Source organism: Crassostrea angulata, chromosome 6 (genome assembly GCF_025612915.1).
Source record: "Crassostrea angulata isolate pt1a10 chromosome 6, ASM2561291v2, whole genome shotgun sequence".
NCBI classification, from domain to species: domain Eukaryota; kingdom Metazoa; phylum Mollusca; class Bivalvia; order Ostreida; family Ostreidae; genus Magallana; species Magallana angulata.
This window is the reverse complement of record NC_069116.1, coordinates 21,064,157-21,087,754: the sequence shown is the minus strand read 5'-3', so window position 1 is coordinate 21,087,754 and position 23,598 is coordinate 21,064,157. Positions and strand designations below refer to the sequence as shown.

Below are 23,598 nucleotides of genomic sequence, written 5' to 3'. Positions count from 1 at the left end.
AATAATGACTCCGTTTTATCCAAAAATTGACCTTGTAAGCGCTCTCATGCCCACAAATTTTGACGGATTTTCATTAAATTTATACCAAATGTTTATACCACTATTACCTTGGTCAAGTTCGAAAATCAGCATTGGTCGATACTTTTTGTTGGAGTTATGGGACTTTGACCACAATAATGACTCCGTTTTATCCAAAAATTGACTTTGTAAGCGCTCTCATGCCTACAAATTTTGACGGATTTTCATTAAATTTATACCAAATGTTTATACCACTATTACCTTGGTCAAGTACGAAAATCAGCATTGGTCGATACTTTTTGTTGAAGTAATGGGACTTTGACCACAATAATGACTCCGTTTTATCCAAAAATTGACCTTGTAAGCGCTCTCATGCCTACAAATTTTGACGGATTTTCATTAAATTTATACAATGTTTATACCACTAATACCTTGGTCAAGTTCTTAAATCAGCCTTGGTCGATACTAATATACTGCTTGACCGGCGGGGGACCCAGGAATTCTATTCTTGTTTAGAATAGAACTAGTCCAAAATTCAGAAGAAACTTTGACAGATATCGGGCAATCGGGTTTTAGAACGCATTTCGCAATTGAATAGTGAACTGCGTTCTAGAACGCAGTTCGCAATTCAAAATTTAGAATTCATATTTGGGACCCGAAATTTTCAGGGGCATCTACTAGTGGTATTTCACTACCACTGTGAAAATATGGTGATGCAGCTATCTCTATTTTTTAAAGAATCGGGCTTATATGCAATTGAATAGTGAACTGCGTTCAATCTAGAACGCAGTTCGCAATTCAAAATTTAGAATTCATATTTGGGGCCCGAAATTTTCAGGGGCATCTCCTAGTGGTATTTCACTACCACTGTGAAAATATGGAGATGCGGTTATCTAAAGTTTTTGATAATCGGGCTTATATGTAATTGAATAGTGAACTGCGTTCTAGAACGCAGTTCGCAATTCAAAATTTAGAATTCATATTTGGGGCCCGAAATTTTCAGGGGCATCTCCTAGTGGTATTTCATTACCACTGTGAAAATATGGTGATGCAGTTATCTATAGTTTCTGAGAATCGGGCTTATATGCAATTGAATAGTGAACTGCGTTCTAGTTCTCAATTCAAAATTTAGAATTCAAATTTTAGCCCTGAAATTTTTAAGGTCATCTACTAATGTTATACCATTACCACTATTAAAATATGATGAAGTGGTCATCTCTAGTTATTGAGGTTTGGGTCTCCATTTATAAAACACTATCCTTTGCTTCGAATCATCGATGTTTTCTTAACAAGTTTTTTTTTTTCGGGGGGTTCACGTCAAAACATGACTGAGGGAATATAATTCCCAATTTTTCTTTTGTATTTTTGCTGGTATCGGCTCGCTTTAGGGACTGATATAAAAAATGAGATGAAAAACATTTAATTATGTTGGATGTAAGACTTTTCCATATTGTAAAACTGAAACTGCCCCCCCCCCCCCCACTTTTTTGGGAGTATGTAAAAAAAATTGATATGAAAATAAGGAAATGAGGAGTGAAATTGTGTAATATACTACACCAGCCCAGTAGGGGACAGGTTTTTTCGAAATAGCCATCTACTGCCAAATTTTGACTATGTCATTAAAATGTAATCGTTTTCAAAATCATCTTAAAGTACAACATGACTGTCTGAAATAGTCTTAAAAATACAATCTTAAATGTATGAAAGGCAACTTACTTTATGCAACAAATCTTGAATATACACAGTATGTTTGTTTGAAGCAAAAGAAGTTCGCCATCTTGTGTTATCTCATAAATTCAATTTCCTCTTACTGAATCATATCTTATCGCATTATTTTATCGGAAGATTTGTCCGTTTTGGACTTTTAATGGAAGCTATTATCAGATATACAACTATAACTGTTTGGCAGTGCACTTCCACATACATGCTGAGAAGAATTTCATTAAACTTTATAGATTAGGCATATGGATACATAATTTGTATATGTGCATATTTGCAGAAAATTCCTATTCCACAATTTGTTTTTCAAAAAATGTGTCCTCATTGAATTTCTTATTCTGGCCTTTATTGATTATACAACTGTCACAGTTTATCAACGCAACTCTACCACTTAATTGTACCATAGCTTGGCGAGTTTTCTATTGTTAAAAGTGTGGGTTATATGTACATACCCAACACTTTTTTTTATAACTCCGCCCACTATCTCGAGAAAAAACAACATCAACAAGTTGTTTTTAGCGCGTCCATAATATTCCACAGTAAGAGCTTCCTCCAGATCTAAATTGCCAAAACTCAAAACGGATAAATGACTCGACTAACTTACATGTAGTTCGTCGAATAAATCTCATTTTTAGCTCGAGACAAAACATTATCGGCAATGGCTTTGTCAGAAAGACTCCATCTTAATATTCCTCTCCATGTGTTTGGACAAGCAGAGAAACGCGTGTTAAATGAAATAGGGGTATCCCGTTTAAAGGTTTTATATAAAGTCAATCACGTGATAGGAAAGCGTTTGAATAGAAAACTTGTTTTGTGGACAGAGTGAATAGCGGTGGCCAATCGAATTCGACATTAACCATTCACGGTTTCGCCGCATGCATTTCTCAAATAATTTTTTTTTGCTTATTGATTGATTTTGATCAAAATATATATGTACATGTTTTTTTCAGCCACTTTCAAAAACATACATCGATACAGAGTATCAAATACGATTTTTAAAAACTAATTACCTTCATCAATTTAGATTTAATTTTAATTGTTTAAACAAAAGCATTGCACAATTTACGGTTCGTACATATGAAATTGTGTTAATCAGTTTACTTCTTTGAAGCAAATATCGATACTATAAGTCGGAAAATGAATGATTATGAAATAAAAATATAACAATGAGAAGTCGATATATTCATTAGGGCTATAATTTTTTTTTTTAATGAAGAATAATTAATCTTTGTCGGGGATAGAAAGTCATTTTGGAAATTCACGCAGTACAATGTACATATATAAAGACCAACGCATTGGCACCGTATTGTTTAGAGGCAAATGCACTCCAAATATTACTATGATAATAAGATATTATGAATAATCGTAAACTATGGTACACGTAACTTATCCCATATAATATTGTTGATTATGTGCAGATACCCGCTGGGCGTGGTCATAACGACACTCGGGAGCTACGCTCCCTCGTGTCATTATGACCACGCCCATCGGGTATCTGCACATAACCAACAATATTATATGGGGTAACTACTACATAGACTCCACCACTGAATAGAAATTCGTGATGCTTTTGAATTTTAAATGTAAAATTCATCGATGTTGATATTTGCTGCAAATTTTTATTTTATAAACAAGACTTTGACCCGTGCGTGCGCGGGTTGACATTGCATATGATATCGGACATTATATAAGGAATAAGGAATCATTATTTGAGTATTATGAGGTGATCATATTGGTCGGAAACTGATCAAATCCAATAAAGCCCGAAGGGCTTTATGATAGATTTGATCAAGCCCCGACCGAAATGATTACCTCATATTATTAAAAGAATGATTCCTTATTACTTATATTTATATAATTTTAAGCCATCGTACGATTTAATATTTAAATTTCAATAAGCAAACCCCGCTGGCGCCTCAATTTGGCGTCATTTGTATTATGGGTTATATAGTACAAAATCGATACGTAGTGTTATCACAGGCAAATACACTGAAAAATGTAAATATATACTGTAACTTATTTCCTATCATATCGCGGGTTCTATGGTATCGCGGTATTTCAGTTAACGTATATAGTAGCACGCGCTGAAACTGACATTTGACGTCGGAATATTTTAGACATAGTAAACAGAGGCACACGGAACATCACTGAAGTATAACATAGAGGAAACTCGTAATAACATTAGTTTCTGGAAATACCTCAGGATTGATAGATTTTTCGGCAAAATGATTGAACTACCGCGATTTCATAGGACCGGCTCATATGTAGATACATCGACATTATATAAATAGTGCCTGTTTGGGAGGGTAACAGTTGAAATTGACACTTTGAGAAAACCATTGTCAACCGATGCGAAGCGAAGTTTTCGAGGGGTGTAACAGTTGAAATTGACACTTTGAGAAAACCATTGTCAACCGATGCGAAGCGAAGTTTTCGAGGGGTGTCAATTTCAACTGTTATCCTCCCAAACAGGCACTATTTATTTTGTTATACTGAATGTCTTAATTTTAAAGAAAACATCACTGCTTTTAGATAGGAATAACGTGAATTCTAAGGCGAACCGTACGCGCATGAATTTCGCGCATGTAACAATTCGTAATGTTACCCGTTGCTAAGTGCGTTGCTAACGCTGAGGGTAATAGAACAGATTATGAACTTCGTCTAAACCAATCAGATTTCAGTATTTAACATGAAAGTATAACAAACCATATTGTTGACATTTACATAACCAAGCTTTAAGTCTACAATAATGATATTACAGTATTTCACTACACTCTGCTAAGTTAGAATAATCTAACTGTGTCTCGGGACAGGCCCTCACCATAGTTAAAATTCCTCCCATGTAGTCCGTTATTTAGCCAAAAATTGCCGAATCGCTCCGAAACAATTATGGAGAAAAATAATGAAGCTACGTACATTGAAAATAATAGTCAAATTATTCATAACAAACCATTTCGAGGCTGTAAACACATCTCAAAAAAATTTAATGTATATTAATGAAGAATTCAACACTTTTTCACCAACGTTTTTTACTCGCTTCGAATTTACACACCATGTTGACATGCGGAACACTCGGGATTGTTCATATTAAATGCACTAAGTTATCTCCCGCATTTTCTTTGATGAACAGAAAAAATAGCAAATTTCCAATGAAAATTTACACGTATTTGTATTATCGTTTCTGAGTTTATCCACGTAAATGTGATATTGTGGAAACATAAAGTAAAGACCTCCCGTGATTTAGCGTGAATGTAATGCGCATGCGCAAGATAATAAAATCAAAAAATCCAGATGATTTCCGGATTTTTAAAAGGAATTTTCGTTGATTATTAATTAGCGAAGCTTTATTGAATAAAAATAAAAACAAATCGGTATTCTTCAAGTACCAATGATGCAGTTATCGCACTTTTTGTAATTTTACATTTTTATGTACTATTTACTTTCAGCGTGTTAGATTTTATATCTGTGGCACTGACATATATTTTGCAATTGTCCTTTAACTTGCACAACATCAGGGTTGTTTTTTTTTTGTTTTTTAGCTTACATGATTTAAAAGCTGTGATCTTGCTATTGAGGTCGAATTATAACATAGGAATATAAAGAAACAAGTGAAAAGCTGTCAATGTGACAGCAAACCGGGGTTTTTTTATGTGAACTGTATCCATAATCCATGTCAACCCTAAATTGATAATCATTACTTACCTTATCCAGTGAAATGGAGTACCCTATATGCAATATTTTGCCGAAGAATGACTAAGTTCAAAAGCTGGTATTTTTTTCATGAATTATTAGAATTCAAAATCCTAACAATTTGCACAGCTATGATATATGTACAACTGATCTGCAAAAGAACATCTTCCGATCTTGAAAACTGTAGGAGGAGTTAGCCGTACAATGAGGCCAGGGTATCTATTTTACAGCCGCCCGCCTGCCCGCCCGCTACTTTCATCATTTCAATAACCGGATTTTTCCTTTGGAAAACCCGGTTTAAAATTCTTTAAAACCAATTGACTAGAAAAGCTGAAAATTGTGTTGAAGCATTATCAGGTAGTGAAGATTCAATATTTTGATCAAATCAAGATGCCAAGGGTATGGGGGGCTCACAAGCTGAAATTTGTGTGGGGACTTCCTCAGATACAGTAGATTCAAGGATGTTCAAAATCTGATCCTCGGGGGTAGTCCGGGGCTACAATGATCAGAAAACCAAAAGTATTCCACAAACATTTAAACAGCAGGAATTTAAGTCAAGGTATTGTTACTTATTGGCATAAAGACCAACGGTTCGTCGGGGTTTCTCCGGAATTTGAAGCCAGTCATAACAAAAATATTTTAGATACACAACAGAGGTTAAATTGAACCTAACGACTAACGTATGCGGTGAAAGAAGAAAAAAAACAACATCTTTCTTACATGACTCATTTTTTGAGTAGTACCAATAATTTTTTTCATTATAGGTCAATATCGTCGATTGCTGTTCAAAAGTTTGTTAATCGGGACAGACAACTAATAAATTGATCTGGAAATGAACAGGATAAAGTGATATCACAATGATTGAATAATCCTTTAAATCTGCATGTACTTATCAAAAAACTTAAAATCTACTTTAATTGTTTTTTTAATATATATATCTTTGTTTTTATGTATAAAATATAATTGTTTGATTAAATAAAAGGTATACGAGAAGGAAATCATATCCGAATTCATAATACATTAAAAAGAAATTGATTGATGTCGTATTTATACCACAAATAAGTGGTTTCAATTATCTCCGATTTAACCTTGAAATATTGTTGTAGCATCACATACAATGGTAAATCTACACTGTGTCTCTTTGATTAGTAAAAAATTATGTTACCAGTATCGATTACACTACAATTAAACTATGATGTTAGTTCATGTTGTATTTCTATAATAGCAACATTGTCGTGGACATTGCAACAGAAATACAAAGAGCAAAGTGTTTGTGGACATTGCATCAAAAATGCATAACCTTTTTCAATTTTTTTCAGCATGTGGACTTTTCGTCAATAACAGATATATAACTACCACTGTGGTTTGTGTCATGCAGAGAAATTCTTGACGATAATATTCGTAGAACACTGCTCCTCTCCCTATTCTTTTTAACATTGTCTTTGATTGACCTCCATACGTCTGCTCTTACAGGAAGTTCCGTGTCATTTGTGGGATGAGTTTCTTGTCTGTTCTCTCTTTGATAAAAGGTTTGGTCCTCTCTTGGAAAAAGTCTTGGATTTGTATAATCATAATGTGTAGATCTTAACTCAATGTTTTGTAACTCTTCAAACTGATTTTCAAGCGAAATGTTTTCTAACATTTGTCCAGAACCAGAGACGCACTCAAGGTAACCTTGATATCCAGTAGATGTGTACTCTCCCGGTGTATCTGTGTGAACTAGTTCATGCTGGTAATGTCGAGATGGTGTAAATTTTCTGGAGACAAATGATTAAAATATGCATATATTAAATTTACAACAATAACGAATGAACTGACTGGTGTGATCGGAAGACATTTTTAATCTAACATTCAAAAACCACTATAACAATGTAGATATATACTAGTATGCAAGCAAGTATAGCTTATATTCTGTTCCAGGTTTCATTGCAGTTTAAAGGTTTTCTGTAAAAGCGTACATTTAAAGAACAATTGCTTTGATATTTGGAAAAAACATAATTATACATTAATTGTGATGTTTCCATTGCGATTAGGAATACACATGGTTAAAATTTGCAGCACTTTTTTCCTTTCATTTATCGCTAAATTCAACGTTCTTAAACATTAATACTCATTCTGAGGTTTACAATCATATTTCCTGAAAACAATATACATGTATTGAAAAAGTTATAGTATGTATGATTTAACATATTTTATGTAATAATGCTCCTAAAGAATTAATGTCTGGCAAAATATAAAAAGTTATTCGAAGTGTCAGAATTTGAAGAAATGTTGATATCATTTCAAAAATAAAACTGTAGGAAAAACATTCATATATTTCAGTTACAAATTTAACAAAATTATCGAGAAAAGTGCATTTAATTAGGAAGTTGCACCAAAGTGATATTTAAAAAATAAAAATGTTGCAAAGAGGAAGTACGGTGTTCACAATTATGTATTGCCACGGGAAAATGTATGTGGAAGAGAAAGGGGTTATGTACATGAACTTGTCTCTAGCTGGAATTTTTACAATCGTTACCTTTTTATCGATACTGCCACCAGTGCCACAAGCAGGCAGATTATAATAGCACATAATAGGATTATTATATATAGGTATTTTCTTGTAGATTCTACAATCATGACAATAAACACATTTTAGCATAAAATAAGCGCAGCTTAATTTCATTTCATATGTTCATTTACACATAGAGCACTTTGATCACATTTATTATACCTTCATATTGTCTTATTCTGTCCGCCATACATCCGTCACGACTGTCACAGATTTGGTCCTCACTGCAATTACAGCGACTAAGACATCCATAACCAAAGAACCTTTCAGGGCATCTTCCAGAACAGTTGATACCAAAAGATCCAACACAGGCTAATTTTCAATATAATAAACACCATAGGATAGCTTTAAAGGAGCATGGTGACGATTTCAGCTGAAATGTTTTTTTTATTTTATTTTTCGAAATTTTATATTTACGATGCTTAACTAAGGTATTTTTAATCAGGTCAACCATTTTTCAGTTGAGTTTAAGGCAAGATACAGAGTGCAAAATTGTTAAAATGTGATCAAAGCTCATGCCATGTTTGGTTTACTTTGATTAAATTTACTGGTAAAGAATTTTCCTAAAGCAGTATGGTCTTATGTTATTAGCTAGATCGCTATGAACACAAATAAACAATTTCCAATGTATCCAGTGTTTGTCAAATTCAGATTTGTTTTAAATATGGTATAATCTGTTAAGCAATCAAAAAGTAAACAAAACATGTGCTGATGTTTGTTTATATATCACCAAAATATTAGAAATTTTTTATCTCATATAACGCAAACACCTGACCCTCAAATTTCAATTGGTCTTTGGAAATTAATTAAACATAATTGTAAATAAATTTTTAAATCATCTCAAATCATTTAAAGGTGATTAAAATTATTATTCAACTGAACGTTTTGTTTATTTAATTCATTTGCATTACGTTTTATTTTGATTATAATGGAAAGTTTCTCAAAACTTACGAATACAATTCTGACCCTCTTGTCGAAAGTTGCTGCAGCATCGATACAATCCGCTGTTGGGGAGGAAGAAAGGAATACTTTACATAAATTAATAAGAAGGCTGGGTAATCATGATTATTTTTAGACTATATGAATCTTTTTAAAAGAGCTTCGTTTAAAGATATAAGAAAATATTACAATTTTATAATATTAAGCAGGCATATTAATATGATAAGATTTTTTCACTAAACAATTTAATGCAATTTATTGCCCCCAAAATCTTCTTATTTTTTAAGGCAGATCTTAATGTTAATTTGACCATCCAGCCTCCTTAAGTCTATCAATGAAAACTACGACAAGATGAACCAGAAAAACAAGAACATGAATGAATTTTCCATGATCGGCTTACCCGTGCTGTTTACATACACCGGATGTTTTCAGACTCCTGATACTGAGCACATTCGCTGCAACGATGAAAAAGGTCAAAGTATTCAAAGATATATAACGGAATATATCCATACTAAACAATGCACTTCGATTAATTATCTGAACACATTTGGTTCAATATCTGCAATTACACTGTCCTTATGTAAAGCCTGTCCGCAGAGTTATGTCCTTGACAACACGATGAAAATGTAGGTTCACGGTTATTTAGGAATATTGTAGTCCTACTGAAAACGTAATATTTTGTTTCCTTGTTTAGAAAATGTAAACTTTAATATAATGATATATTTTATGAAATTAAATTCCTGCTGTCAGAATACATGTAGTAGATATGGACAAACTATCACAACATCTTTAACATTTTATTTCCAGAATGAAGTCATTTCCCCCTTTGAAGTGAAAATACTCACCTATGAGTAACACTTTGTGTACTTTTTCAGTCATTGAATTGCATCGGGAAAAAATGTTTTTAAATGATTTATCAAGTGAGATACTTCCTCAAATATTTACAACATCTAAAAGGCACAGGACAAAGTGATGGCGGTTTTTTAATATACAACTATCAACTCTCTCTCTCTCTCTCTCTCTCTCTCTCTCTCTCTCTCTCTCTCTCTCTGCTTTTCAACGAGCTGAAGGCTTTATATATGATCATAATGATTATATGTTCTGGTTCATATACGACGGGATAATTCATGGCATCTAGGAACACTTATATTTTCATTGTTCGCTGACCAGGAATCTAGTAATATCCCCTGCCTCAAAATAGACGAATTTAACATGGCTCTGGAAGGATAAACATAAGCATGATGCGTTTGATGAACGCAAATGCCCTCGAGGGTAGCCATTTAATAAGACTTGTCACTGTACTGTATCATATTCATAAGATCATTATATCTTCAACTTATCATATACAGATTGAAGTCCTTTATAACGTTCCTTCCTTATATCAGTTTGGTTTTACAAGGATACAGTGATATGTATTCGATTATTTCAACAACAAACAAACCACACGACATGAATTTATAATATAAGCCTAGGGAACTTCAATTATTTACATATTTCTTTGTTAAAAGAATTTCATTGGTCCGCTAATGTTATATGAACACCGATTTCGACCGATATCATTGTTTTAGCATGAAATGATGCCGGAAAATATTTTAAATATCTCAGTTATATTTTACCCCAAAAATGAAGATTTAAACTTCTTCCCTTCAAAAGTTATGAGAATATTAACAATGTATAATATAATTATAATATATTATATTATACATCTATAGATATCATATCATTCAAGTTGAAGTCTTTATAAACTAAACAAATCAAATATTTTGAAGTTTATGAAATTCGTGAAGTTAGCAATTCATTCTCACTTTTAAGGCAAAACATTTCGCCTCATAAACTGCATTCCTTGTACTTTTCCATATTTCAACTCTTAACAAATGTAAACTAATTGCTGCTAGATTTGAAGAAAGGGCAAAATAGGGAATCATTTATTTTTTTCATAATTCAAGAACATGTGCATCATTTTCCTTTCCTTCACCGACTCGCTATTCTAAAATTTAAGAAAAGAATTAATTACGTTTAAGAGATCTGGGATTTTAGTTGTAGAAGAAGGAACATATCCCTGTCGTCAATACTCATACTATTCGGTTTCTATGCAACACAGAAAGTCAAAAATGGTTTCATTGAAAGAACGTCTTACGTTTAAAGACAAAGATATGAATTTCTGCGTTTTGATGCAATTCTTATAGATAATCAAGTAAGATTATTAACTCTGGAAATGATGGTAAAATGAAATGTCATACATGTATTTAATACATTTACCACTACGTACATCAAGACAGTGATGGTAAAAATAAATGTGATTAAACTTGATAAATAACGGGTTTGATCAGTGTGATGATTGTTTGAGAAAATGGTTTGATAATCCCATACTCAATGAAGTTGAATTTCAGCTTTTTTAAATTTTAGACCATCTTTCTAGACATGTTGTTTTGCAAGATTGTGAGTCATGTAACCAGCTTTCCAATCCCAAGTCACTGCTATGTTTTCAACATGTTCTGATTTTTAGCACCGCGCACATGATTCTCTATATAACGACATCATAATCGCATTCCTCAAAATTCTCTTCTGATTTCTGTGCTACAAGACAAATGACAACTATGTGAAGTAACACGTCTTATTTATTTAAAGTACTTGATTATGACAAAATGCAAGAAATGAAATGATATACTTTGCTCCGGAAATCTAGGTCCTGTTTCTTTCTTTCTGAAATTGAATGGGATTTTCTTTGTTATTTTTTTCTTAAGGAAGTATTTGGAAAATAATTCTTCATCTGATATACAAAGTTTGATAAAAGAAAAGAAAACAATTAAACATCATGATGATGTCAGACTCAAATTCCCATAGGAGACGATTTGGCAGTTTCTTTTATCTCACGTATTACTTAAAGAAAGATATAAATATAAACAATTAAATGCTTTCTTTGATGAATCATGGTGGTTATGAAGGTAGCAATCATTGCAGGGAAAAAATTACATAACAAGAAAACGCGGGTTATGTATTTTTTCTGCAATGTCGGCACTTTCATTTTCTGCATGAATCACCAAAGAAAGCATTTTATTTTTTAAGTGGATATTACATTTACAAGCCTCATTAACGAATAATCGTAAAGGTATTAAATTAATTTTATCACACAAAGAGGCTTTTTTTTAATTTTATTTCCGACCTCGGCGTAATTTTTCTTTATTAGTAAGTTAGACGTAATTCAAATCTTTATCATTGTCAATACATTATTTTACCTCAAAGTTCTTTTAATAAGAAAGGTAAAAAGCACAACTATGGCTCCCAAGCTAAATAATACAGCTAACAAAACTGGTATCCATATGCCAGGTCGAGTGGTATTCTCTGCAATTAAAATCTCCCTTGTAGAAGCATTACTATAAAAATTAAAAAGCTAAAATACATGTATCTGATGAATAATTTTCAGCTCTATAAATTGTAACTTCGTTCATTCTCAAAAAAATTTCATTATCTGATCATGTACGATACAAAATACTTATCATTTTTCCAAAACCACTTCCAATTAAAATACCATTTTTTGCAGTTCCGGTAACGTTAAAGCACACTCCATTTGTGCTGTTACATTCGTCACACAGACATTTCTCCGAGCATTTTATTCCATGATATCCAGAAGGGCATGGTCTAACACATTCTATACCAAAGGAACCTATGCACGCTAATGCAGAAATAATTTAAAGAGGTATTAAATTGCTTCTCGTATATTTCTTCACGCAAAAGGTTATTGAACAAAAAGTCATTTAGATCCTCTATACAGATCCGCATTGTAAACAATAAAGATAGAAAAATCAAAGTTCACCAAAATCGTGTCCATGACCTTGAAGGATGTTTTTTTAATTATAAACAACTGCTTAGGAAAAAGGAAAACTAGCTATAAAAACGTTTCTAGAGTTTTAAAATGGCTACTGTCATATCAGCCGTTGTAAAGTGAAGCATAAACCGAATTTTTATTGTTCATTAAATTACATCCCAGATTCTTGTTTTGTTAAGATCATTACTTTAAAGTAATTGCACTATGAGTAACTATGCAATTTATTTAAATATGTCTTACATTGATATATCCAACATACATGCATCGAATATCTTATTATTTAAATTGTTGGCATGGAATGACAAAATTACACAACATTTTTATAAACGTAAAGTTAATTCTTGAAATGACCGACGTCTAAACCAAAATTCTACATGGTTTCAAAAGCTAACCTTCTTGCATAGACTGAAGCATTTACGCTTATTCTTTCTAAATATTCATTAAATGATTTTCACTCTTATTTATTTTTATTTTTAAAGGATGTAAGAAATAGACTTATCTTTTATTCGATATGTTAGATTATATCAGGAAATTTTACATGTTCCAGTACCTTTGTCTGTGATAACACTAGGAATTAAATTTGTACCGTGCACTTCAAAATACATTTCATCAATGAGGTTTATAAACTTATTTTTGGGCACAAGCAAGTTTTACATATTTGAACGAATATAACGTAAAAATGCAAATAATTCAATATTAAGTATTAAAATTGCTGAAATTGATATAAATATAAGTAATCAGGAATCAATTTTTGAATATCATTAGATGATCGATTACTGTTGAGCGTGATCAAATATATTATAAAGTCATTCGGGTCGTATTAGATTTCATCTCGACCCGACCGTATTTGATAACCTCATAATATTCAAAGAATGACTTCTTATTACTTATTCAGTATTGTACCAAATGATTCAAATTTCACAGAACACAACTAAACGATTTAAAGATACTCACCGTGGCATTTTCCTGCAATTGTTCTGTAGTCCGTGCAGCAACGTTTTGGTCTATATATAAAACAAATAAGCATAAAATGAAATGAATTTTGAAATGGATTTGAAAATCTTGACATATTTTGATGACAAACGTGGAAACCTTACTTTCCGGGTTCAAAACATTCTGGTTCAATGGGATTCAAATCTTCTTTACAATGTATACAAAATGGTAAGATTAAAAGTGTTGAAATATATGCCATCAACAAGCCGTGTAGATTGCCGAGGAATATCGACTGTATAATCCAACACATGGCTTAGTTTCCTTGTCTATGAAGTTTTCGAATTGTGCCAGAGAGAGAGAGAGAGAGAGAGAGAGAGAGAGAGAGAGAGAGAGAGAGAGAGAGAGAGAGAGAGGTGTATATCAACAGTTAAAGATGCATGGTTCTATTTAACATTTTAAATTACATATAGATTTAATATTCTTAGCATCAATGGTCATGAAGTTTGAAAGTTCTGATTATTAAAATTTTCGAAATAATTTGTATTCCATGGTTAGTATTGGTTCCTGTAAATAATCATAGTTACATATTGAATTCATAATATATATTACATCATAAGGAATTCCTTATGAATGCATTAATTTTGTACACTAATTAATCTATACTTCAGATCAAGTACTTTACAAACAAACATATAGTATTACGTATTATCCGAAATAAAAACTCAGACCAATAGATCTTCAATATATTCAATATGAACCAAAAAAAAAAAAATTCTCGTAACATTCTTTATTTCCTGGTCTGCTAATGAACTCATCCGTCACATACATGTACTTATTTGAATAGATGTGAATAAGAAAAAACAAGGAGGTTTTTATAGTAATAAAGTTTGGTAGTTTAAAAATAAATTATGGAAGATTGGATTTTTTATGTGTTTTCCTGCTTGTATTTAGAATACAAATTCAAATTAATTTTCTAATAATGATATGAAAATAATTTCTTTTTTCGAATAAAAATTCACAATACTGTCCACTGAGAAATATCATATATATAAGAAAGTGACAATATTTTGAAAATCAATGCTAATCATTTTGGAATGACTGCATAAGCAACATCATATAATGTAAGTATGTCTTTTGGCTTATGAAACGTGAGGTGAAGGATACAAAGAGTATTATTAAAAAGAAAAAAGAATATGTGTACAATGTGTAAAACCGATAAAATTATACTCGGTCCCGAGTTTTTGCTTTCACCACTTTTCGCTTGATATTTCGAAAATAATAAATACCTTTGAGAAATTTTGTGCTCAAACTATGTTCATCCATTAATATTTACATTTACTTTCTTTCCCTGTATTAAATTGCATTGGTTGATTTGAGTGATATTTACGCATAACACAGAAGACCCAATCACCAAATCTAGTGCGTAGGAATACATTCAGTATTCCTTCAGTATTTCTCGAAGAACATGAACTGACTCTTCTCGCGACTTCAAACCGGATCACGACCTGATATTATACTTACGCTGATTAATATTTCATTGATGTAAATATAGTTTGACGGTTAAATGAATTCAATTGATTAATTTCTTAATGTACCAAAAGTAAATTCAATAAATCTTAGAAAGAAAAATAATATTGTGTTATTAGAATTTAAAACGCTGTGCACTATTTTTGTCAGCATAATTCGGCTGTTCCAATGGCTCTTCCATTAATTTCGCATAACTCGTTGAATAAGTCAGAGCTTTTTAAAAACAAATCATACTTGCGGGAAGGAAATAAATGTTTAAAAACGTAAATATAAGCATTGAATCATTATTTTTTGGGAGTTGATTTTTAATCAACTCTCCTATGCAGTCACGCAGACAAACCGAAAGTGAAACAGTGTTTGGACCTCAGCACAAATCATTGCTCCTGACAAGACTTAGTTTTTGAAAATAATTGATGAATTCGATGTAATGTATGCTAAAGCATTGTTTTTCAAGGAAACTTATTTACAAATACCTTAAAAATAGTCAGATTTTAAATGGTACGAACAATTTAAATATTTTTTGTAGTCGTGTGTATTCCTACTCCAGAGTTCAATATAGTCTCGTTCAACTCGACGCTCGGCTGTCATTTTAGTCGAAAAAGTTCAAAAATTCGTATTCAAATTAGAAACTACGTATACATGTACTTGTCATGCAAAATAACATATCATTGATTTTAAAATAAATAAACATCGACAAAATCAACTCCCGTCAGTTCTTCAGTACTTTGATTTAAAGATGTGGTCTCATAACTGCAACGGTGTGTGCAAACAAATTATCATAACGCGCTAGCGCGCGTTATTCAATTTGTATGCACACACCGTTGCAGTTATGAGACCACATCTTTAAAAAAAATAATGATTCAATGCTTAAATATGAAAATATGTCCATATTATCTGTTTTGAAACGCCCCCTCTATCGCTTCAGGTTTCAATACACATCCAAAAATAGAAAGTCTACGGTGATTTTGCATTGCATTAGCCATTAATAAACCAGGATGATAACGTTGAAAAATTGCGCGAGGTGTCCCGAGTACTTCCGAATGGAGAAAGGATGTAAACATTTTCCATTATAAAACTCCGTAAGAAATTTGTTTTCGTTCCTGTGAAATTTTACGAGTGAAAAGGGATAATTTGTCAATGAAGATATCTTTGATATTTTCCATTTCATTGATTTCAACTGTACTTCTTTCACAGGTAGTTGTATTTTTATTCAAAATCATCAAAAAGTGACGGAAGCAATAACTTTGGACAGACTATAGTTGATTTGTGAGCGCTAGAATTACATTTTATTTAACCAATGGTATTTTAGCTAGGACGACAACATATACATGACTGTACTTGTGTATTACTATAAATGAAGATTTTATACTCTGTTTTATTGTGGTTTCAAAAAAAAAAACAGTCTGAAATATTATATCTTACTTTGTAATTATATTTATATAAATTTTTCTCAATTCTGTATCAAGCTTAATCAAAATAATCACTATGTTACAAGCACAAATAAATGCATGTAACTAAAACGATCAGATAATGATAAACAGATGAATTATTTGAATAATGACAAAATTCTTTCTAGCTGTTTTGGACGGGTTTGTTATTTATAGCGGACATTGCAGAAAAAGGAGATAAACTGCGTCAGCTGTTCTTTTGCAGTATTACAAGATGGGGACTGCTCGTCAACAACAGAAACATAACTACATCTGTGGATTACACTGCAAAGATATCCTTGATGAGAGTGTACGCAGAATACTTTTCCTTTCTCTGTTCACTTTATTTAATTCGATCTGAGTGAGATTCATTGACTGCGTGATGTTCAAATCTCAGCAATTAGATTTATGCCGTGGTGATTTATCATGCATACATTTCAGTGTGCCAAAGAATATTGTTAAAGTGTTTTTGAAACATATAATATCTGTTTGAATAATTTTAGTATTTGTCTTTGATTTTAAAGATATAAAACTGTAATCCCCGTTTTTTTTTGGGGGGGGGGGGTGTTTTTATGTTATTGTTGTTTTGTTTGTTTTTTTTTTGTTTTTGTTTTTGGTTTTTTTTTTTGCGTATGATGCTTAGTGTTAAACATTTACATTCACAAATACTGTTGCAAAAGTTTTATTTAATTTTCATAGAATGGCAACTAACAACAAATTTGATCATTTATTACTGCTAAAAATACTTTCCAAGAAACTAAGAATTTTTGGTCATCACCATGTATATATAGAATTTTAATTTTACCATGCAAAAAAGAATGCAAGAAAAAAAAACCAAATTGTTTATTAATATATCACATTTTACTGCATAGTGTTATTCCAAGGTAGAAATTTTGGTCTTCAAGTCTGTAAGTGACATATATGTTCCACAATCAAATGATAAAATCAAACAACATACGACACACATTGTAAAAGATTCTTTGCAATGGGCATTTTGAATACTATACAAATATTATATTTAGTACTCATACACAAAACAAAAACATACATGTACAATTCTTAAGTAGATCACTGTTAACAAAAAGTGATTAACACAAGGTTAACAAAATAAAAAAAAACATAAATATCAACCCTAATAATTGATCAATGAATAATGGCTTAGAAAATTTTGTACATTTCTCAAACCAAAAATAATCAGAAAAAATAAATAAGAAATATTTGAATTTTTCACTATGTTTTGGATTTCATTAAATATGATATTTGTACCAATCACCAGGATTTGATGTTAACAAACTACAAATATGTCTGAGTATCCATCACTTAAAATCAAGTTTGCTGGTTCCTCATTTCAAGACAGCTGCCAGAATAAAAACATATATATTCCAACAACAAGTGCGAATAATGCTGCCAGAATCATAATTATTTCCTGGAAAATAATGTAAAAAAATTTCTATTGATAATGTATCCGAAAATGCATGAATGTTATAAGCTTTAGGTACAGTGTGATTTTGATAAAAATATATGCTGAATAAGTTTCCAATAATTTTTATTTAGAATTAATTCAATGTGTAATATAAATTAACATATTTATGATATATATATACATGAGAAATTCCACATTTAAGGATGTCATTCCTGAAATCAATTTCAACAGATGTCTTAGATATTGAACAATAACAATAAAAAGTAAAAAAATTACCGTTATTCCTAGAGCCGAAGATTTCATATCAGCTTTGTCTTTCATCGACTTCACTTCTTTTTTACTCTTTTTGTAGTCATGTTTTCCTATGATTGAAATGAGAACCCCATTCATGTTAATTGTAAAGAATGTCACGATATATCTCTGTATATTACCATTATTCAAAATCAAGCTGCCGTTAGCTTGTTAACCATACATTAAGACAGGCATTCATCGCGCCTATTGAATCCGCCACTGTGGAAACGAAAGTGCAAATGTGCTATTATATCTGTGAAGCATTCAGATTATGATGTTGGAGATGTGCTTTTCATATCAAACAGTACGGGCACGTTTAAAATCTCTGCAATACTTGTAACGAGTAACATTCGAATTCCTGGTATAGTTAGATATTTGTATACAAATTCAATGACAATGATTATAGACATGTCACGACAAAAACAAATTAGAAATAGCGTATATGTTATACCTATGTCTTTTCTGTATTGTTCAACAGGCGTTCCCCTGTTAGCACTGGCGTCTTTCTTTCCCATTGTTTTATGCCTCTAGCCTTTTAAGTTTGCCTATTGATATAATACTAATAGTTAGTCTGTTCTCCAGACCATTTCTACTTTTACTTTCGGGTTCACTGAAACGTGTCACAGTGTCTAATCACCCAAAATAAAAGAAAATCAGAGTAATCGATTTGATAAGCGGGAAATAATTGTTTTGATTTTAAATATTTTTTGTCAATATCAACAATTTTATTTTGATTTTTAATTCATAAATATACAAATAAAACTCACCTGAAACCTTAAAATTCCATAATATTTTTCAAGTGGCAAAATATTTCTGTTCGGGCTCGGGATTCAGACTATAAACACATGGAAAGGTCGCTTTGGATGTAAGACGAAGCTATACTAATACTCTGATGTTTCTTCGTTTTCCTCTTGATTGTCAGTATAAGTTGGAAAATGAGCTGTTTTAGATATGCTAATAGGTTTAGGAATACAACGTTGTTACATTCATTTCCATTTCCTTTTAAAGATATAACATCTAAATCATGTGTAAGATGCACTGCTTTTCACTGTGGAGCAACTTCATTGACAGTGGACAAACTAGACCCGATGTCGCATCCTATGCCTACAGAATTCCCTTGCACACATATGATATACAAAATACCTGATTATTTTCCAAGAACAGCTTTGGTAGACAGCTCAGATTCTTATTCATATGTATTTATTTACGCTAAAAGTGTGTCTCTTGCGAGAAGGATGTATGATGCTTATGATCCATTGAAAAGAGACAAAACCAACGTGATTGCATTCTTTTACGACAATGATGTGAACTATGTGGTTATGCTGTGGGCTATATGGATGTTGGGCGCTGTTGCACTTCCATTAAACCATGCATATCCCACAGAAGACCTAGAGTATTTTTTAACAGATTCTATGGCTTCACTCTTACTGACAACACAAAATCACAAAGAGAAAGCTGTCAGTTTTTCACATCTTGGCCCAACCCCTGTTGTATACCAAAGTATTACCAGCAATGAAAACCTAGCTTTTGAAAGGTATGACGACTTGGACTTTGCCATTGGGGAGCAGTGGTTTCTACAGAAACCAGCTTTAATGATTTATACCAGTGGTACAACAGGAAAACCTAAGGTATATTGAGCAGCAGTACATCCTGTTATATATAAACATGCTGATGAAAAAAATGCTTCCGAATACTTTTGTTACAATATCATGATTGATTGATAACTATAATACTTATGAGATACAAGCATGTTAAATTACTTTAATCTTATCAACATTTAAGTATTGAATGAAATTTAAAATGCATTTAACACAATCATTTTTCTTGCTAGAATAATACAAAAAGATATGCTTTCGTCACCTATTTTTACAGGGAGTTCTTTTGTCTCATACAAATTTACATATCAATATACTTGGGATGATTGATGCCTGGAGATGGATAGGAGATGACAGAATCGTTCATTCTCTGCCTCTGAACCATGTTCATGGTGTGGTCAATGCTCTGCTGACCCCGCTGTATTGTGGAGCTACAGTTTACATGTTGCCAAAGTTTGATGCAAAAGTAAAACTACATGTACATGTTTTCTATAAGTTTTTTAAACATTCTGTAGGAATTGTAAATTGTTAAAATATAATGCATATAATGATATACATTGAAAATCTACATGTATTCAGTCATTTGTAATCAAATCATTAATTTCTTGTAATTGTGTTTTTATGTGTTGTATTTTATGTATTATGACCTATGAGAGTCTCCCTATTAGTATTGTTGTGCATGTAATTCCAAACAGGCACGCCATAAAGAAATGCCTACAATTTTGATGGTTTTCTTTTTCAGGTAGTCTTTGAGAGATTTTTAGAAAGGAATGAAGATTATATAACACTTTTTATGGGTGTTCCAACAATGTATTCTCTAATGATCAAGTACTACGATGAAACATATGGAAGTGCATCTGAGGACACAAAAGAAGCCATCAAGGAACAACTTCAAAAAATGAGGTACATGTAATGAAATCTTAATTCATTTTCCAATGTAGGTATTTAAGTAAGATTTTTTAGAACGTTAAGAATTTCAACAAAATCTATGTTCTTTTACCACATACCACATTTTAAATTAGGACATTTTGACTATCAGTAGTGGTAGAGAGTAATATGTACCTGTTATTCTTATCATGATATACTATATTGATGCCACATTATCAGTCATTTGGACATTGGTCAACCAATGTCTTAGCTTACTGAATTTTGGAATTACTTGTATTTATTTCAAAACAAAGAATAATTGTACTCCTCAAGAGATTACTTGTACCATTAGTTTTTATAAAAAATGTTTGAGCTTGAAATTATGAAAGAAATCCATGATTTATGATGAAATTATTTTTAGACTGTTTGTGAGTGGTTCAGCTGCTCTCCCTGTTCCTGTCTTGAACAAGTGGAGAGAGATCTCTGGCCATACCCTACTGGAGAGATACGGAATGACTGAGATAGGAATGGCTCTCACTAATCCATACAAAGGCCAAAGGGTGCCAGGTTGGTTGACTACCTAGTACTCAACTAAACTAAGATCATATTATATCGAACTAGTCAGGAGCCAAAAAAATGAAACTTGATAGAGGTATCCATCTATAAAAAAATATTGTGGTTGAATTTATACATTTAAATTATTATCAGGATGTAAGACTCTCTTTGAAGTGTCCATTGAAATTGGTGTATTGATTATCAGTGCCTCATTACAAGCTATGGTTAGGGACATAAACTAGATTTTAAACATTATCTTGTGATTTTATAATAATTTTTTTTTTGTTCGTGGAATTGCATTTAAGTTTTGTGTGTGTGTACGTGTGTGTATGTGTACACAATGTACTATGTTGTTTTTATCACCCAGGAGCTGTTGGTTTACCATTTAAATACGTGAACTTCATGATTGGAGTGTACAATGCCTATGTGAAGGGTGAATATGAGGTGATTGTTGAGGGCAATCAAAAAGAGGTCACGGTCACAGAAGGTGGGTCAATTGTAGCTCTTTCACTTGATGATTTATATGTTTTATAACTGTCAGGATATTTTTGTTTTTAAGGCAAGTGTAATGACTGAAATTTGCTTTTAGGTGTTAAGGAAAGATATCTGTAACTTGCTTGACAATGCAGTTTCTAGATATAAGAACTAATAAATGAAGATTTTGGGATATCTATTTTAAAACAAAATATTGGTATACCTAAATATAAGCCTAGAAATCAAGCTTTTGTACATTTTACTAGGTAAAGAGGGACAAGAAGGGGAACTCTTGATAAAGGGCCTCAATGTGTTTAGTGGTTATTGGAATGCACCACACAAAACCACAGAATCTTTCACTTCTACTGGCTGGTTTAAAACAGGTACATGTATTGCAGTTATTATGGTTGCAACAAACATGCTTATAACAAATTTAAGCTTACAGCAAAGTTACTCTCATTCCAAGTACCTGTAATCTTAAAATGTGTTTAATATAAACTTATCAGATATAAATATTTTTGTTTATAATGAATCAAAATTGTACCTCCCTAGCATTTCCCTAGAGGTGTGTTCTGTATGTTATATACATGTACTTTGGAATCATCATTGTTCATGGGGACCAATGTTTGTGGATTTTATGGGTAAAACTTTGCCCATTAATTTAGATCCCCATGAATGTATATACAAGCACTTATTTAACATTTTGATATTGAAATTATCATGATCAAACAACCAACGGAATTATGTCCCTATATAAACAAGGAAAATTTTGGCTACCCACAAATGTTGACCCCCCACAAATAAAGATGATTCCTTTGTAATGCTCACTATGTTCTTTGTCTCTGCAGGATTTGATGTGATATTAACCTCTCTCAATTTTTGAATAGGAGACATGGCTGTATATGAAAATGGTGTGGTAAAAATGAAAGGCAGACTGTCTGTAGACATCATTAAATATGGAGGATACAAAATTAGTGCTCTGGAAATAGAGGATGTGCTTCAACAGAACCCAGACATCCAGGAGTGCTGTGTTATTGGGGTTTCAGACATTACTTGGGGACAAAAAGTGGTGGCCATTGTGGCCTTGAAATCAAATGGAAATACCTTGACTCAAGAAACATTGCAAGAATGGGCAAGAGAAAGACTACCTAAACATAAAGTTCCAAGTGTTTTCAAGTTTGTTGATCAAATTTCTAGAAACAATATGGGTAAAATAAACAAGAAGGACATTACCAAGCAGTACTTTGGACCCAAAAGAAAATGATTTATCACATGTATTTATAAAAATTTGTGTTTAATTTTAACCTTTTTTTCAAAACTGTCATGAATAAATCAATAAAATTGTCTTGAATAAATCAGTATATTTTTTTCATGTCCTTTTTTTTTAAGCTTAGAGAGTATTGGCATGTCAAATGGTCTTTTCTAACAACTATTTATAACATGCTCATGCTTTCATATCATTTTCAAACAAGAGACCCAGGGGCCACATCGCTCACTGAGCAACAATTGCCTTAATTCTGATCAAATTAGCATTACAGTTTCAAAATATCTTGACAACTAAGTACAGTAGAACTTGCTAAAAAAATTGAAAATCTGCCAATTTTTATCCACCTCTTTCTTTTGGTAAATACCAAGCCCCTTTTGTTGTTGTACCTGTAAGAAGATTTTTCTCTATTCCTATATACCCCCCCCCCCCCATTGTGGCCCCATTTTTCTCTAGGGTATCATGGTTTCATCAAACGTATATCTGCATAACCTGTGCT

At 32.1% G+C, this 23,598-nt stretch overlaps 4 protein-coding genes across 5 annotated transcripts; 1 reads left to right on the top strand and 3 right to left on the bottom strand.

The window, feature by feature from the left end:
• Positions 1 to 6,376: 6,376 nt before the first annotated feature.
• Positions 6,377 to 9,654, bottom strand: LOC128190063 (uncharacterized). Its single transcript, XM_052861969.1, has 5 exons — positions 9,318 to 9,654; positions 8,930 to 8,982; positions 8,141 to 8,290; positions 7,946 to 8,036; positions 6,377 to 7,184 (listed from the first exon to the last, which is right to left on the bottom strand). The coding sequence occupies exons 1-5, from the start codon at positions 9,425 to 9,427 to the stop codon at positions 6,743 to 6,745; spliced, it is 846 nt and encodes a 281-aa protein (XP_052717929.1). The 5' UTR covers positions 9,428 to 9,654; the 3' UTR covers positions 6,377 to 6,742.
• A 1,787-nt stretch (positions 9,655 to 11,441) lies between these two features.
• LOC128187397 (uncharacterized) lies at positions 11,442 to 13,986 on the bottom strand. Its single transcript, XM_052857845.1, has 6 exons — positions 13,841 to 13,986; positions 13,698 to 13,747; positions 12,447 to 12,590; positions 12,154 to 12,259; positions 11,586 to 11,620; positions 11,442 to 11,494 (listed from the first exon to the last, which is right to left on the bottom strand). The coding sequence occupies exons 1-6, from the start codon at positions 13,984 to 13,986 to the stop codon at positions 11,442 to 11,444; spliced, it is 534 nt and encodes a 177-aa protein (XP_052713805.1).
• A 3,471-nt stretch (positions 13,987 to 17,457) lies between these two features.
• On the bottom strand, positions 17,458 to 18,965 carry LOC128189100 (triple QxxK/R motif-containing protein-like). The gene is made up of 3 exons (XM_052860562.1): positions 18,796 to 18,965; positions 18,330 to 18,415; positions 17,458 to 18,056 (listed from the first exon to the last, which is right to left on the bottom strand). The coding sequence occupies exons 1-3, from the start codon at positions 18,857 to 18,859 to the stop codon at positions 17,979 to 17,981; spliced, it is 228 nt and encodes a 75-aa protein (XP_052716522.1). The 5' UTR covers positions 18,860 to 18,965; the 3' UTR covers positions 17,458 to 17,978.
• A 207-nt stretch (positions 18,966 to 19,172) lies between these two features.
• Positions 19,173 to 23,203, top strand: LOC128188579 (malonate--CoA ligase ACSF3, mitochondrial-like). Of its 2 annotated transcripts, none has more exons than XM_052859725.1 (7): positions 19,173 to 19,972; positions 20,217 to 20,405; positions 20,682 to 20,842; positions 21,228 to 21,373; positions 21,729 to 21,848; positions 22,102 to 22,218; positions 22,723 to 23,203. In XM_052859725.1, the coding sequence occupies exons 1-7, from the start codon at positions 19,280 to 19,282 to the stop codon at positions 23,097 to 23,099; spliced, it is 1,803 nt and encodes a 600-aa protein (XP_052715685.1). In that variant the 5' UTR covers positions 19,173 to 19,279; the 3' UTR covers positions 23,100 to 23,203. The 2 variants fall into 2 exon arrangements, with proteins under 2 accessions (XP_052715685.1, XP_052715684.1); XM_052859724.1 differs by having other exon boundaries at positions 20,217 to 20,417.
• The last annotated feature ends 395 nt before the right edge of the window (positions 23,204 to 23,598 follow it).

Bases quoted from the DNA above. Each gene is read 5' to 3' on its own strand.
- LOC128190063 (XM_052861969.1), bottom strand. From the start codon at position 9,427: ATGGATATATTCCGTTATATATCTTTGAATACTTTGACCTTTTTCATC. The intron at 8,037-8,140 runs GTATAATAAATG...TCATGATTGTAG, and splicing joins CAGAATAAGACAATATGAAG to AATCTACAAGAAAATACCTA. The intron at 7,185-7,945 runs GTAACGATTGTA...ATTTGTCTCCAG, and splicing joins GTGGCAGTATCGATAAAAAG to AAAATTTACACCATCTCGAC.
- LOC128187397 (XM_052857845.1), bottom strand. From the start codon at position 13,986: ATGTGTTGGATTATACAGTCGATATTCCTCGGCAATCTACACGGCTTG. The intron at 12,591-13,697 runs GTGAGTATCTTT...TTTCTGCATTAG, and splicing joins AATTGCAGGAAAATGCCACG to CGTGCATAGGTTCCTTTGGT. The intron at 11,495-11,585 runs GTATATCATTTC...TTTGTCTTGTAG, and splicing joins ACCTAGATTTCCGGAGCAAA to CACAGAAATCAGAAGAGAAT.
- LOC128189100 (XM_052860562.1), bottom strand. From the start codon at position 18,859: ATGGGAAAGAAAGACGCCAGTGCTAACAGGGGAACGCCTGTTGAACAA. The intron at 18,416-18,795 runs GTATAACATATA...TTTCAATCATAG, and splicing joins ACAATACAGAAAAGACATAG to GAAAACATGACTACAAAAAG. The intron at 18,057-18,329 runs GTAATTTTTTTA...ATTATTTTCCAG, and splicing joins CTTCGGCTCTAGGAATAACG to GAAATAATTATGATTCTGGC.
- LOC128188579 (XM_052859724.1), top strand. From the start codon at position 19,280: ATGAGCTGTTTTAGATATGCTAATAGGTTTAGGAATACAACGTTGTTA. The intron at 20,843-21,227 runs GTACATGTAATG...AATTATTTTTAG, and splicing joins GAACAACTTCAAAAAATGAG to ACTGTTTGTGAGTGGTTCAG. The intron at 22,219-22,722 runs GTACATGTATTG...ATTTTTGAATAG, and splicing joins TACTGGCTGGTTTAAAACAG to GAGACATGGCTGTATATGAA.